At 42.5% G+C, this 16,736-nt stretch overlaps 1 protein-coding gene across 1 annotated transcript; it reads left to right on the top strand.

Annotated features, from left to right (window-relative positions):
* Positions 1–8,286: 8,286 nt before the first annotated feature.
* On the top strand, positions 8,287–15,167 carry CCNA2 (cyclin A2). The gene is made up of 8 exons (XM_072119345.1): positions 8,287–8,681; positions 9,333–9,585; positions 10,799–10,905; positions 11,532–11,755; positions 11,979–12,183; positions 12,383–12,496; positions 12,587–12,720; positions 14,820–15,167. Exons 1-8 carry the CDS (start codon positions 8,523–8,525, stop codon positions 14,872–14,874), a joined length of 1,251 nt encoding a protein of 416 aa, XP_071975446.1. The 5' UTR covers positions 8,287–8,522; the 3' UTR covers positions 14,875–15,167.
* The last annotated feature ends 1,569 nt before the right edge of the window (positions 15,168–16,736 follow it).

The following is a 16,736-nucleotide window of genomic DNA, read 5'->3' as shown; positions in this document are numbered from 1 at the left end:
CAGAACACTCACTCATTTCAGCTTTTCCTTTTGCCTTTATAAACACATGCACAGTTTTCTTAGGTAGGGAAATAAGGCCACTTCCAGACACAGTCTTCCGAAATCAGTGTGATGACATATTTATCTTGTGTGTGTAACCACTTTTACTTAGCCCTAACAGCAGACCATGAGCAGATGGCTCCGGGTCACCAAAGACCTGCGTCAGGCCTTGATGGTAATTCCGATGATACATTTATAAATGGGGCACAGAAGGTTTCTCTGATCATGACTGGTGGAGCTCAAGCATAGCTGGAAGTAGACAACCAAGCATCATCCCATGGGAGAAGAATGGATTTTTACCAGCACTCAAAAAAGAACAGATTAGTGCTCATTAAAGGGTTAATGTTTGGCTACTTATAACAAGAAAGGGATGAGTTTGTGTTTTAGCCACACTGAGCAACTTGGTGTTTATTTACTGATCTCGGGAAGAGGTGTGATTGCAGATTTGTGTGGGAGTAAATGTAAAGGATAAAAGGTTAGTTAACAATTCAGTTGAGTCAATGAACCAAGACCACATATTTGCACTTACATGTGGGGGGGTAGTGCACATTACAATTCTTTTATTGATGTATGAAACAGGGTATTATAACATTTTAGTGAAAAAACGGTCCATTTACATATGATTTTTTTTTATATATATGAGCTCATAGTTTAAAAAAAAAACTGCAGTATTGTCATCACATGTGTATATGTAAAACTGTCGCTGTCTGCCTAAGCAATTTACAAAAATATTTAAGGCACTTTCAAACTATTGTGTATCCTATTTTTCTCACATCTGTATGCTATATATGATATGATATATACAGATCATACCGACTCGGAGTCCTTTAAAAATAAAAAAAATGCGTTATTTTTTCCACCTCTGCGGACCACAGATGTCTATAGAAGTAGATAGGTTTGCGGTCTGTTTTTGTCATTTTTTGCCATCTTGATTTATTTTTGATGTGGGGAGGGGCTCACACACATCCTTTGTGATACATTAGCCTCTAACTGTTTTTGAGGATACAAAACAGAGATGTAAAACTTAAGTGTTTTTTTTCCTTATAATTGCTGACATGCAGCGTGCAAGCGTGTTTGGAAGAGCCCTGATGCTTCGTTTGCTCCCCCTGTACTTCATTCCACATTGGTCTTTACTGTAACATTTTTCAGTCCAACGTAAAATAATTGGACTGTGACCAGCAGTGACGCTTTCACCCCCTACCCCTTACAAGAGAGCAAGAGGATTGAGAATATGTCCCACAAATGTATATATCGTCTCCAATCTCCCGACAAGTCCTCCTTTTTCATACCTTTCCTGCAGCTGTATTATTTGTTTGGTGTCCAGTAGTAGTGGCTATTCATGGTAGTCTAGCCATGTTCTGCAGCTGCTCCTCCATGCTTCATCCATTCTAATATGTCTTTTTCCTCATTAGTATCTTAACGTGTTGCTGTCCATTATATTATCAAGCAGTTTGGTTATACTAAGTATCATGAAGGATTATTTCCTATACGCTTTAATAAACCAAATAATGAGACCAAACCGTTGGGCTGAGCTCTCCCCTCCCCCAGTCTATTATTCCACGTTTTGTAAAGACCCAGACTGCTTTTATTCCCTTCGTTGCTACACCGAGGAATGCAGATCTCCTTGGCTTATGTATGACCCAGGAGTTTTTAGTTGCTACAACAAACTCCAAATTGGCTATTGAACATTTTAATGACTACTATATTCAATGAGATTTTTTTACCTGCTGCAAATAAATTTCCCTCATAATCTAGTGATGTACAATTTAAGTGGCCATGTAGCGGACTGTGCAATACAGAATTATGAGTCAAGTTTTCAAAAACATGTATCCTCCAATTAATTAACCATAATATTGATATAGAATAAGGTGACCATATTACGGTAGTTATTCTTGGTGAAACAAAGGCAAAAATGGTATAAAATATTCAAAAATATTCTTATTCTGTCATTGTCTCCAGCCCTTGTGTTGTCATCATTGCACCAAGAAGTCTTGAGTGATGGACAGAACTGCATTGAGGCATCTGTGAGGTTATTATGATTTTTTTTTATTTCTATTGTGAATTATACAAATAATAAAAATCTATTGGATTGTGGGTGGGGCCTCAATGTGAAGGGGTGGAGGGCAGGGGGTGATAATATCACAGTTATGAAGTGTTAGGAGTGCACAACACTAGAGCATTATATTTGGCGGGGGTTAATAAAAGTGCTTGTATAAAGTGGTGATGTAAGGTAAATGAGGCATTATATGTGATTGACCAACAGTAAAGGAGTATGAGTGGGGGCACAGATAAGGTGCATGTGGGGTAGAGGGTAACAGAAAGGGAGATATTATAAGTGGGGTTTAAAATGTTGAGGGGTAATTATATGTGAGGGTGGAAACATGAAGGAGGGGCATTATAGGTTGCTGGGTTACATTTGCAGGCATTGTATATGGGGCACTATACAGTTTTGGTGGTGGTCAAAGGAAGGGGGTCATTAAGATGGGTTTATACTCAAATATTCTGCAAATATTGGGGGAGGGGCAACGAGCGTGACTTTAGTCCCTCTCCATGCCTCAAAAGTAAAGCAGTATGTATAAGTTGTTGTCTGGCACCGAAAATGGGGAAAAAAACAGTGGTGCGTCTTATAGTCCAGATGTAGCTGCAGGAGGGAATGGAGGGCACCCCTGGCAGTAAGCGCAGGACTTCACAGTGAAGCACAGCGGCTGTGCTCTGTGCTGCGCTCCTCTCCTCCTCTCAGCCCTCCACTGCTGGAGGCTATGGAGGACGGGAGCCTGCTGTGCTCTGCCAGCTCTGCCGTCCTCAGGGCACCGATACAAAGCTTTGTGGCAGAGCAGGAGCGCAGCAGCAGTGGAGAGAGAGGGGGAGGAGAAAGGCACTGACTCTGGCCAATCCCCGCTCCGCCCGCCCGGGAGGCTCAGAGTGAAGACTGGTGGCAGTGTGAGAAGAGGAGCCTGTACAGCACTGTGTCTGACCTGTAACTTCTCTCCTGACAGGATCAGATAAGTGATTAGTGCTCCCTTCCCCCAGGTCTCTGCTCTCACACTCTTAACCCCTTGTTGCCTGGTATGTAGAGGCTGCTGTCTTGTAAAGGTACTTTATCCCACAGACCAAGCTCTTGTGGCCATTGTACAAGGACTGTCATCTCCTGTGCCCTCTCCTCCTCATAGATTGTAAGCCCTTGTGACCATTGTACAAACACTGACATCTCCTGTGTCCTCCTCCTCATACATTGTAAGCCCTTGTGACCATTGTACAAGCACTGACATCTCCTGTGTCCTCCTCCTCATAGATTGTAAGCTCCTGTGACCATTGTATAAGCACTGTCACATCCCGTGTCCTCCTCCTCATAGATTGTAAGCTCTTGTGATCATTGTACAAGCACTGACATCTCCTGTGTCCCCTCCTCATAGATTGTAAGCTCTTGTGACCATTGTCACATATACTCATACATATGCAGCCCGGTAACTCTTGAGACCCTCTGATGTGCCAGCATAATTCTATCTTAAGATGGACAACGGTGCCCGGGAGAGGAGGAGGAGGTGACCACTGCTTGCCCCTGCCCCTCTCCAAAGAGAAACATGGCTGCACTGCACCACCCAGTTACTTTACTGTTACTTTATTAAATATTTTAGCATACTATTTAGGGAAAAAAACATTTTTTCTTATTTTTCCTCCTCTAAAACCTATGTGCGTCTTATGGTCCAGTGCGTCTTATAGTCCGAAAAATACGGTATCCCCACCAGTGGATCTCTCCTTTGATAAACACAGAATGACTCTTGAGCCAATCACTGTCCACAAAAACTGAGAAACTGATGGCTTAAAGGGGTTGCTTACTCTCAGCAAATAATTGATATGGTTTGTGTAAGGAATAGTTATACAATTCTTCAATATACTTTCTGTATCAATGCTCATTGTTTTCTAGATCTCTGCTTGCTGTCCAGCTATAGAAAGCTTCTTTGTTTGCTTTCAGCGGATAGAAATCTGTCCATGTTCTTGTAATTGACAGGCAGGTGCACGAACCGTTAGTATCATACGGCTCTTACTACTCTCTGTGATAATAACGGCTTGTGCCCCTGTGTGTCAAGACCATGGGCAGATTTATACCCACTGGAAGTATAAACATAGAAGCTTTCTGCTGCAGGACCGCAAGTAGAGATCTAGAAAACTGTGAGGAACTGATAAAGGAAAAATATTGTGAATTGTGTCTCTTTTTCTTACACAAACCATAGCAATTATTTGTTAAGAGTGGACAACCCCTTTAAGCCACAAGGTCACAACTGTCACATTTGAAGTTTAGAACATTCCTTATGTAAAAACTTGTGTGAAAAGCCTTACATGTTGAATGTCTCCTGTGTCATTTATGCTAAATATTGTACAGGAACAGCACATTTGTACCCAAGACCTCTAAGAACAGTGGGGTATAGGGCTTAGTGGGTCACCAGAGCCTATTCAGCAATAGAGAAAAAGCAGTACTCACAGGGAATTCTTGTATTCACCTGTATTACAAAGACTAAGTCTTCAAGCTGCTCAGTGCAGCCATGTTATAAGGAGCAGTTTCTTCATTGCTTGTAGCTAGTATAAGTTGTGGCCTGATTTCTTCTTCACTATACAGGTAAGGCAGGTCAAAGGTAGCTCAGATGTAATTAAATTGATGAGCAAAAATTAGCCATTGGCCTTCCTATTGACAGATAAATAGTCCAAAGGTACTGTACATCTAAATCATCATCCTCTGGCACCCCAAAGATAATATATGAACATCTGATACAAAAACCCATAATGCTGTAAATAAATTAACACAATAAAACTCATGACATTAATCACAAAATTGTGCTTAAATAGTTTTATTTAATAATTCACACATTTTTTATGGTGTTTTTAAAGTAGGCATATCTCCAATATGGTCACCACAGGATACTACAAGTCCCATCATCCCACACTTCTCACTAACAGCTCCTCCCTCTTATGCTCTGCTCCCAGTGATGATGTAACAGACTGCCCTGCTATGTTACCATAGTAATAATGTGTGTAACTGCTTTCCCTGCACATTACCTCACTGAGATGACATCTCACCACAACACTGACCATACTGGATGCACTGCAATCTATCATAGTGATGAACACATGACCTGCCCAGGCAGGTGCAGGACATGTGATGTGACCAGTGGTCATCTTCTGTCCTTTGTATTCCTCCATGAGAAAATCAATAGACGGATGAAAGGGACAGTAGTGCTTTAATTCTCCATTGGTGTATGTTCACAACCTTTTACTGCTAAGGGGAGTAAAACTAATTAAATATTGGCTTATATTTTAACAACCCACTTAAATATGAATTATTCTTATTATGCTTATTCCTGGAATACCCCCTTTAAGGCCTGTTCTGTACTGACAAAGGGAAGGAACAACTGATTTCAGTTAGCGCTCTTGGATTGGCTAATATCCTAAGTCGTGTTGCAAGGTCTATTAAGGAGCTAACACCAGTAGTGATTGCTAACATGAAGGTGTCATATGGTTCCTTGTCACAAGATTTACAGCAGACACAATTGGGTCATCATGGATGATTAAAATGTGGGAAATCAATGCCCTCAACTATTTTCATCTTCCTCAATGTATTCCTGATCATGTTTTGTAGTTTGACAAGCACAATGTCCTGGTGACAAATACCTCTATTTTATAGCTAGGTTGTACATGCCAACATAACATCCACACAAACCCCAAGATCCAATGTTTCCCAGCAGAACATTGCCCAGAGCATCACATTGGGTGTTCTGGATGATATTTTACAATACTGCATCATGGTGCGCTCTTTTTCCCCAAGTGATGCATACCTACAGGGAGGCTGCATATCCAAAAAAAAACCTTTAACACTTTAAGATCTGAAATGCTCCTAGCACCAGCCTGATAAAACACAGGATGCTTCAACCTTTATTGTCATGGCTGAGCTTTCCTTTGTGAATGTGCCTTTTGCATACATCCATTTGGCCTCATTGCCTAAGTGTCAAGAGCAGCTGCTGTAGCAAGTTTCCACTGTCTAGTTTGAGGCAAATGAAAACCAGAAAGATGCATGTGAGCTGTGAAATCCTTGACGCCAGATATCTTACATTGTGTGGTGGCTCTAGATAAGTAAAGGCAGCCATACACATGGTGACTTGAGGGATTTTCTCCCTAGACACAGCTGGCGTCATGGAGATCCCATCGCTCCTCGGAAAACAAGGATTATTGTCATGTTGTTCATTACCCAACAATATTGAGAGTTTTGCTCATTAGATTTATCCCTATTGCGACATTCTCAGTGTATAACATCCTGAAATTTGACGTATTTTCACTTTATAGGATTCTCCACTATGGAAAAGACCTGTGGAAAAACAGATTATTACTTTCATGATTAGTTATTATGTCTGGGGAAACCATCACTGGAAAAGCAAAGCGTTCCACAGCGATCATTCAGGCAATGGGTTGTCTGTATATACTAAGAGACATTCTAAACTCTGGCCAGGAGCTGATGATTTTGAACAGAGGATCCTCCCTCAGAACAGAACCACCTCATAAATGTCTTTTAAAGACATAGCTGGGTCTTTTTCTGCAGGTCACATTTCCAACTACCTCTTTAACTTCCTGTTTCTTTGTTGCTATAGTATATACCATTCTGGGAGCCACAGGATACAAAGTGATACTCCCCATCTAACCACAAAAAAAAGAGTTGCATGTCATAATTGGGGACAATTTACTATCGTAGTTATGGCAGCTTGTCTTCAAACTGTCTCAAAATTGTTCTATTTGCCCATTTGTGCCAAATGTGTGACTTAACCCTAACCCTATCATCAAGCAAAAGCTCTATGAGGGTGGGAGGTCGTTCACATCCAACCAGCAGCTCTGGGAGAATATTCTGACATCATGCAAAGAAATTCAAGCAGAAACTTTCCAATAACTCACAAGTTCAATGGATGATAGAATTGTGAAGGTGATATCAAAGCAGAGTCCTATGTTACATGTAACTTGGCCTGTTAGGATGTTTTGGAATGAAATTGCTTTTGATTTCATGGAATGTGACTTCCTAATGCTACACATTCAACAAACGACCATTATCAGTTCTTTACAACCGATAAAATATTTTGAAACACTGCTGTGCATAATCTGGTACTTTGCATTTTGATTTTTTTTTAATTTTGAAGAACTTACTGTTATCATTGGGAGGTTTGTTCAATAAAATTGGATTCATACTGTATCGGGCAACGACTTTTATACTGACTGTCATTTGCATCGTCCATTTAGGAAAATCTTTGCATAATAATTTGGAATGTAGTGTAAAGTTAATACAACACCAAATGACTGAAAGACCAGTTTGTAAATGTATTTCATAATCCTAATCAGATAAAAGCAATTGTCTCCTGCACCCTTTAAAAAACGAAAAAAAGTTGCTTCCCACCAAAACACAAATGTAAAAATGCATCACAAAACACGACGCAAAGCAATTTGAAGAATGTGCTCTTTTAAAAAACTCAACGCACAGGCAAAAACGCAACATAGAGACAGGAGGACTGCAAACACATGCATTTAAACGGAACAGGAAAGGGAGAGTTTTTCCAGATGCGTCAGCGACGCAACGCATCGTGTGAAAGCCCTGACAATGTTATTATGATAATTCCTATCATCGGCGTCCCATCAATCCCATTTTCACCACAACATACTGCGGCAGTAGACTACTGCTGCCCCCATTCTCTGCTCAGCGCTCATCCAGCCAGAAGCGTCTTCTCACCAGGGGCTCCTGCAGCTGCCCCCAGCAAGGGACACAAGGTTTGGCCGCCAGATCTATGGTGCAGCCCCCCATGGCACATACTAAGGCAGCACATCCCTGGTTACACAATGATTTGGGAGAAATGGGCATCTACTTCCTGGCAGATCATGGGCATGGTAACATGGGGCAATACAAAGGGCCTTTTTGTCTTTGGAGTGATCATATACCCTACAGAACTAGCATATGCTGAGCCCATGACATATAAGTGCCATGAATAATATACGGCACAGTGTATACATGCATCTGCTCAGACACAAAGAGCAGCGCTTCCACAGTGTGCACACGTATCAACCACAGCAGCTGAAAGAGCGCCTATGACGTCACAGACAGCTGATCGCATTCTCTTTCTCCTTCACTTTTTGTCCCTCCTCGCTGCCGTAGCTGAAGTGACGTATGCCCGCGCTCGGCTCTGATTGGACGGTTTCAATAGACGCGGGCTACTTGAACTGAGAAATCTGCAGCTACTGCAGCGCGCTGGGATTGAGTCTGATTATAGTGGCGGGCATAGGCCGGGGCTGGACAGGCAGTGGTGGTGCGGTACCGGGCACGGCTGGACATCGGTGATAGGGCTCGGCCCCGTGTACTGCATACACCCAGGCGTCTCTGGTGGTCTGTCCCCGGGCAGGAGGAAGGGGGTCCCTAATCCATAGTTCTTCATTGTACATCAGGGACCGGAGCGGCGCGCACCATGTCGCAATTCGTGCTGCGGGATGAGAACCAGGAGAACGTGCAGCCCAGGAAGCAGCTCGGAGGCCAGGGCCCGGCGGGAGGCCGCACCGTGCTGGGGGTGCTGCACGAGAACCGGGGGCCCAGGGCGGCCAGCAGGGGAGGCAAGCAGCAGGCTCCGGTATGTATGTGCGGTGGATCACCGGGGCACAGGGGGAGCCATAATCTGTAGAGATCTGCACCTGACAATCCTGCAGCCTATCCCGCCAATTCTGTTCCTATAGTCATCAATGGCTTTCCTGATCACATGTCACTGCATGATCGGCCGATCAGTGGCCTCTACCGCCATATCTCATCTCCCTTCTACTGGCTGCAGGATTCTTGTAGCCGCCATTTCCTAAAACATGCAGATGAGCTGTGCCCTTCTGGGGTCATCGTCTGCCTCTAGTGTCCCTAGGGAGCAGCAGAACAATGTGCAGCATGTGCCCAGAATACAAAGTCCTGGGGCCCCCAACATGCAGTGACAGCCACATGGCTCCTGTACTTGCAGGGATCCGTAGTTCCAGATTGCAGGGTGATGCTGGTAAGAAGGGGTGTATTTTTCAAAGTTCCCCTATTTGGTCTTATGTATTCATCTATATAACCCCATTATGTCATAGAATGGGTTACAGTGCATCAAAGTGTATAAGGCTTGTGATGGGTACTGCTATAAGTGTTTGTTCTTGACTATGTCAGTCTGTACTGCTGCTCTGGAATTCTAGTCATGGAGTACAGCATGCACAGTTCCATAGAACTTTATTCATTAATTTTTTATTCTCTACTTTTCTTTCAGATCCTTGCTGCACACAATCCTTTAGGACTCAATGATGAGAACTATGGCAGGATCCCAGCAGGGAAGGCTGTGGGGAAACAGTCCACCTTTACCATTCATGTGGATGAACCAGACTGCGCAAACCGTAAAAAGCAAGCGTTGGCAAAGAGGCCTGTCCATGATGAGCACCTCAAACAGCTGAACTCTGTAGTCATTTCTCTTGGCCAGAGGCAACCACTGGCCCCTATAGAGATGCCGGTGAATGTAAGCTTTGGTAAGTTGGTGAATTTTACGAGATCTAATACTGTAATGAGTATGAGGCTTGCTGAGTGTGTGAAAATTAAGAAAATAAACTGCTGCAGAGATCTTAAAAGGGGACGTCTGGGATTAGAAATTGTATACTTTTATCAATTGGGGGGGATTATAAAGATAAAGCTCTGGTTCAGCGTGGAGCTGAATATCTGTATATCTGTATATACAGGGGCTCAGTGGCAATGATGGCCATGCACCTGCTACCTCAGACTGTAGCAGGATGCATCCACTGGACATGTCACTGATCAATATTCTGGGCTTGTTTCAGAAGATTAAAATATAAAGGTATGACACATCACCCCTGCTGAAACTAATCTCATTTTCATGACAAAAGCTTAAGGTGCCTTCCAAATCGCCTATAGTGAACAAGGATATGTTGCAATGGCACTCCTTATTCATGTAAACCCTGGGCTTGGACAACAGTAAGGCCTAGCTCACATTTCTTTGGACCTACACCATAATCTTCCATCACTAAAACGATAATAAATCTATTAAATTGTCCATTATTTCAATGGGTCTATAAAGGCTTCTGTCAGTGTCCACTTGCACAACTTGCAGTGTCAACTTTGTCTCAAATAGTCCTAATGGGAGTGGTGCAAACACTAAAGGGAGCCAAATCTATTGAGACCATTGGACATTTTACCAGAACTGTTAGACCTCATTATCATTAAAGTGACTGAAAATAATTGGGGACCGAATCATTTTATTAGATATTTGAGACCAAGGCTGGTGTGTGGCACGTTTTCTAACACTCGTATGCAGAAGTGCCATTCAGATTACAGGCAGTACCCTCCTTAAGAACACTCGACTTGCATACGACCCCTAGTTACAAACGGACCTCTGAATATTGATAATTTATTGTGCTTTAGACCTAGGCTACAATGATCAGCTATAACAGTTATCACAGGCGTCTGTAATGAAGCTTTAGTGTTAATCCTGAGTCTTATGACAACCCAACATTTTTAAAATTCAATTGTCACAGAGACCAAAAAAGTTCAGGCTGGGATTACAATGATAAAATAAACAGTTCTGACTTGCATACAAACTCAACTTAAGAACAAACCTACAGACCCTATCTTGTATGTAACCCGGGGACTGCCTGTATATTGATTATAAATTATCCATGTGAACACCTGCATCTACTCTAATGTTACTTCCTGACTTCTGTCTCTAAGAATCCCCTATGGACATGTCACTTGTGGATGAAGAGGAAAAGACAGTTAGTAGTAATGAGGTTCCAGACTATGTGGAAGAGATTCACTCTTACATCAGAGAAATGGAGGTAATCTTCAGCTTTATGTTCAATTCTGAAAACTAATACTAAACAAATCTGACAATGTATGAGGAATGTAAGTTGGACCCACTTCAGATCTTGGGCTAGCTTCAGTAAGCCATCCTGAAATTTAAGATGGGAGGAGGATAGCACTACAGCTCATGTCCAATTTTTCAACTCCATTAACAATTGCTACCTGAAGACAAAAGTTTATTGTAATCAATGGGCAGTTCCGCAGATCTGTTGGACTTCAATATCCATTGTTTTAATGTCAAAACATTAGGCCCTGCTTTCACCTATGCTCACACGCTTATTTTCCAGCAACTTGTCTGTCTCGGAGCCGTTAGGTTTGGCTCCTGAGACTACTCCAGCTTCTGTAGTTTCCCCGTAATGGTACATGGCTTGGCTTTTTTTGTCTTGTTGCACTGAATTCATCAGAAATGTCATCTTTTCACTTGGTGTTGAGAATTATTCATATGTTGCAAGATTTTGAGGTCCATTGTACTGACTTATGTAAGGCTCATGTACATAATGGAAACCTATCTCTCTAGATTGCAGTACTAGTTCTAATGGGTTTTTTGTTTTGGTAGGATCACTCCATAAAACCACCTTAATTTTCATGTTCTTGCCTTCAGGTGAAATGTAAGCCTAAAGCTGGCTATATGCAGAAACAACCGGACATAACAAATAACATGCGTGCAATCCTTGTGGACTGGTTGGTAGAAGTTGGTGAAGAGTACAAGCTGCAAAATGAAACCCTCTACCTGGCCGTGAACTACATTGACCGGTTCCTGTCCTCAATGTCTGTATTGAGGGGGAAACTGCAACTGGTTGGCACTGCTGCCATGCTCCTGGCCTCGTAAGTTCTTACAAAGTCTAAACTATTGTATTGTATATATTTTACACAAAACAAACAGCTTGCATCTTTCCCCAGAGACCAAATTCTGTAGCTCTGGCAGCAGGAGATGTCAAGCCAATCACTCAATGATGAACTACTGGTTTCTTGGCTCCTATTGCTGAGCCTTTATTTAAACCCTAAAGCTACATTAATAAACTGTTCTAACAAATATTTCTTAATGCAGAAAGTTTGAAGAGATCTACCCACCAGAAGTGGCAGAATTTGTTTACATAACTGATGACACTTACAACAAGAAACAAGTCCTTAAAATGGAACACTTGGTGCTTAAAGTTCTTTCTTTTGACCTTGCGGCTCCAACTATCCTCCAATACCTCAATCAGTACTTCAGGCATCGGGCAGTGTCTCCAAAGATGGAAAGCTTGTGTCTGGTAGGTGTTCACTTCTATAATGCACATGGCTCTACTTTATAAATTGGATCAATGTGTGGGAGCTAACCAACATGTGGTCAGGTCCACAACACATGCACACCAGCTATGTTTATGTACTGAATGGCTTAAAATACTACATTGCATTAACTGCAAACTACTACTTATCAGTTGATCAAAATGTTGACTCTTCTATTTTCAGTATTTGGGGGAGCTCAGCCTGATAGATTCAGACCCTTTCCTCCGATACCTGCCCTCAGTCACTGCTGCTGCAGCGTACGTCATCGCAAACTATACAATTAATGAGGAGACCTGGGTAGGTTGTTGAAACTTCCCTTTGTACAGAGATTGTAATATTTGATATGATAAAATGATTAAAATGCCATCCTTATACTCTTGTTTGCAGCCAGACACACTCGCAAAATTCACAGGATATACCTTGGAAAGTCTTAAGCCTTGTATATTGGACTTGCATCAAACCTACCTCACTGCAGCATCCCACCAACAACAGGCTGTCCGTGAAAAATACAAGCATTCAAAGTGAGTAACTCCTAATACTATGTTCAGCTACTGATCTAAGCATGTATGCTGTTCTAAAGTCTTAAAGGAAACCTACCATCAGGAATACAGAGGTATTCCTTTCTCTACACAGCCTTGTCTCATCTCTCCAACTGAATAAAACTCCTCATTTTCCGAATGACATGCTGAGGCTACTGGGTTGTGGAGTAGCCTGGCTTGTAACTAAGGTTACCCCATGCCCCTGTAGCCTCAAGTCTAAAAGTGATATGGGGACACACCAGGAGGTTAAAGGACATCTACTACCAGGATAAAGGATCGTGAACTAAGCACACTGACAACAGATCTCTGGCAGGATCTGCTGCTCTTTTTACTTTGCCAGAGGGGGCACACACCAGTGTCAGTGTGCTTGTTTTACAAATCTTCATCCTGGTGGTAGATGTTCTTTAAGCTCTTCAGCCTGTGCCCACACATGTGCAATAACCTCTGGCTCATTCTCTGGTTATCATGCATGGGTAGGGTTGAAGAGTGCTATGCGGATGTTCTAGGAGCCAAGACTAGGGTGTGGAGTAACCTTGGCTCCCATCACTCAGCTGGGCTACTTCCCCACGTTTTGAAGTTCATATTTTGTTTATGTAAATGAAGTATCCAGTTAAGGGCATTAGATTGAGAAAGGAATCTACCATAAGGAATGCCTCGGTATTCCTGAAGGTATGTTCCCTTTAAAGTACCTCTCCAGGAAACTTTGCAAATCAGAAGTGATGGTTGAGTGTTTAGAAGAATTGTAGATTCTTTCCTATGTTTGCATCCTTCAGTTAAAGTTGTGATGGATTTCTTATGCTGTGTTCTGTAAAACCAGTGATTCATCAAGAGTATCTAATCAGTACCTAGACTGTACAATCTCTACCTTCTGGTTACATTTAAACAAGACAGTCAGACTAAAAAGGTTACCTTCACCTAGAACTTGGAGGCTCCATTGTCATAACGACAACCTTTGTCTATTGGCTCCACAAAAAAAAAAATTGCCTGTTAGCTTGTATAGAATTTCAACTAAATGGCTTTTTAATACTGCAGTGGTGGTGAACCTATGGCATGGGTGCCAGAGGTGGCACTGAGTCCTGTCTGGTGTGCTGGGGAGATGGCCTTGGGCCCACAAAGGGCTCAAAGAATCTTAGTGATACTTGCTACGCTACTTGGGACTGTAGGAAGAGGGAGAATGAGTAGACGGGGCCAAATTATCTCTGAAGGACTTCCTGCTGGCGCCACAATTCTGTGTTCAGAGGGACCCTGGAAAGAAGCTCGAATAATGCAAATTTTCAAGCTTTCTACTGTGTTGCTGTCCTCAGACCAATATGATTGAAAAGTTGTTAAAAAACAGATCAATAAGTTACTGCTGTAATTGTTGGTGGCACCTAAAGATAAGGGGGGGGGGGGGGTTTGGGTTGCACTTTGGGCACTCGACCGCTAAAAAGTTCCCCATCACTGGTCTAATGGCTGCACTGAAATCTGTAAATGTCAGCAGTAGAGATCAGACATGAAGGCTCATTCTGCAGTGGATTGCAGTGGAGGTATGGAAGCGCTCCTGCAGATGTAACAGCCTGTGAAACTTCTAGAGCCCTTTGGGTTCATTGCCACAATTAAGTTTTATTTTGGATGGAAAAGAAATGTAAGATTACCAGGTGTCTGGCTCTGAGAAATTGTTCTTAGTTTATCATTCTTGGTTTTGGTTTCTTTTAAACTAGGCAAATTGGCTGTTAACCTCCCCATTTAAGGAGTTCTCCACACTTTTTAATCATGTAGCACTTTTCTGTTGCGAGAGACCAGTGTCAGATGACTGCAGTAGTTAATTACTTACACCCTGCTGTCACATTGGCAGCGGTCTTGATATTCTCACTGATCAGATGTACTGTCTTTCTAGGACATATTTGACTTTTGCACAGACCATAGTATAACTTTGTGGCTTAGACAGCTGGTAATAACTGCTAAGGATGAGCAGCGTTTTATGTGGACATTTCTAGTTTATTGGTGGCACAGACATTTCCATACAACTCCAGGGGTTTTAGAAGAATCTGTTCTATATTATATGTGGCTGTAAATTAATTCTTCTCCCTCTTCCTACACAGGTATCATGCTGTATCAACAATGGAACCTCCAGAGTCGCTGTCTATATTTTCATAACCGGACCATACGGACTTTTAATGTATATTTACAAAGCACATGATGTACAGTTACCCTTTCTCCTTTTGTAATACTATTTGGGATCCATAACCTGATCTCTGACAGAATTATGATACAAAGTTTTAGATTTTTTTTATGGGTTTTAAATTTTGTAAATTTTATATGTATTTGAAATCTTGTTTTAGATTACTTAGCTATGCTCTTTTATAAAGTTGTGTGCAGTCTGCACTAACAAAGCAGTTGCTATATTAACTGTGCACCAGTTATTGACAATAAATGTTAACTAAACTGCATTACTAGTTATCGTTCACATCAGTGTCTTAGAGCTGTCTATTGTAACCTTGCAGTAGAGGAAAACAACATATCTGAATGTTATTCTGCTACACTCTCCCAAGTGAAATCTAAACATGCTGCAATTGGTGTAATAGAATCCTGCTACTGTTCATGTAAGGCTTTGGTAACACTTGTGTGCTTGCCCAGCCAGGATCCCATGCAGTGGTCGCGATAACACCGCTACAAGCGTCTGCCGCATGTAGAGGCAGATTTACTACCCCCCCCCCCCCCCCCAAAAAAAAAAAAAAAAATCACCAAGCATATAAATATGCTTGGTGATTTTGTTTAGGCACTGGCTGACTGCTCCGGGCACTGCCAGAGCTCACTGTAGTCCGGATCGCAGCGTGTTCCATCACCAGAGCCAATAGAAGGTAATGTGACCGGAGCTGTGGGGAGTAGCTCCACCTATCCCCTTGGCTGTGTACAATCATGCACACAGTGGCATGCCATCAGCAGGATTGAGCTGTCTGTGACAGCCCGATCCTTTAGTGTGACAGGCGGTTATCAGTCCCCTGTTTACAGTGAGGCTGCAGGGAGAATGCTATATGCATTTCTCTCTATACAGATACGGGATCCAATGGGCTGTTACCATTAGACCACTTATCTGTGATCTTTATAAAAGAAAAGCAGGGAACACTCATATGTGTTCCTTGCTAAATTTGCCCCTATAAAAAAAAAAAAAATTTAAAATTGCCCCCATTTCCCTAAAACTGATATAAAACAAGTTGTAAAAATCCCTAATAAGTGAAGTCTCACCAGGTCACAAAAATGCTCTGCTTTATCAAAATATAAAAACTGTTATTACTGGCAGTGAACCGCATAACGGATAATAGCGCACAAATGATTGAAAAGCCTCTTTTACACCATTTTACATCACAAAAATTGACAAGGCTGGAGAGTCCTCAAAATGGCAGCAATGAAACAATCTCACAGAAAAAAAATGACATTTTACAGTTCCGTACATTAAAGGGAACCTACCACCACAAATCTACCTATAAAAGTAGATCGGGTGGTAGGTGCATGAATGGGACGTGAGGATAGCCCTTTTAAGGGCTAATCCTCACGTCCCCGCACTTTTTTGATAACTTTTATTAGATATATATTCAAATTTACTTATGCGGCTACTGGGGCGTGGAGTAGCCGCATCTGAGGTTACACAAGGCGACTACTTCACGCCCCGGTAGCCACTTTACCCCCTCCTACTCACCCATCTTCGGCACGCAGCTGCGCGCCCTCGTCCGGTGATCCTGCCGCATGCGCAGAAGAGCAGGCCCACGCCTGCGCGGTCACTGCTCTGAAACAGGCGCGGGCCTGCTCTTCTGCGCATGCGCAGATGGCAGGATCACCGGACGAGGGCATAGCTGCGCGCCGAAGATGGGTGAGTAGGAGGGGTAAAGTGGCTACCGGGGCGTGGAGTAGCCGCCTCGTGTAACCTCAGATGCGGCTACTCCACGCCCCAGTAGCCGCATAAGTAAATTTGAATATATATCTAATAACAGTTATCAAAAAAGTGCGGGGACGTGAGGATT

This window comes from Engystomops pustulosus, chromosome 1 (assembly GCF_040894005.1).
Source record: "Engystomops pustulosus chromosome 1, aEngPut4.maternal, whole genome shotgun sequence".
Classification (NCBI taxonomy): Eukaryota; Metazoa; Chordata; class Amphibia; order Anura; family Leptodactylidae; genus Engystomops; species Engystomops pustulosus.
The sequence above is the reverse complement of the archived record's forward strand: the minus strand, read 5'-3'. Positions and strand labels throughout refer to the sequence as shown.

Coding starts and splice junctions, on each gene's coding strand:
- CCNA2 (XM_072119345.1), top strand. CDS start 8,523: ATGTCGCAATTCGTGCTGCGGGATGAGAACCAGGAGAACGTGCAGCCC. Junction 9,586..10,798: donor GCCGGTGAATGTAAGCTTTG/GTAAGTTGGTGA, acceptor TCTGTCTCTAAG/AATCCCCTATGGACATGTCA. Junction 10,906..11,531: donor CTTACATCAGAGAAATGGAG/GTAATCTTCAGC, acceptor TCTTGCCTTCAG/GTGAAATGTAAGCCTAAAGC.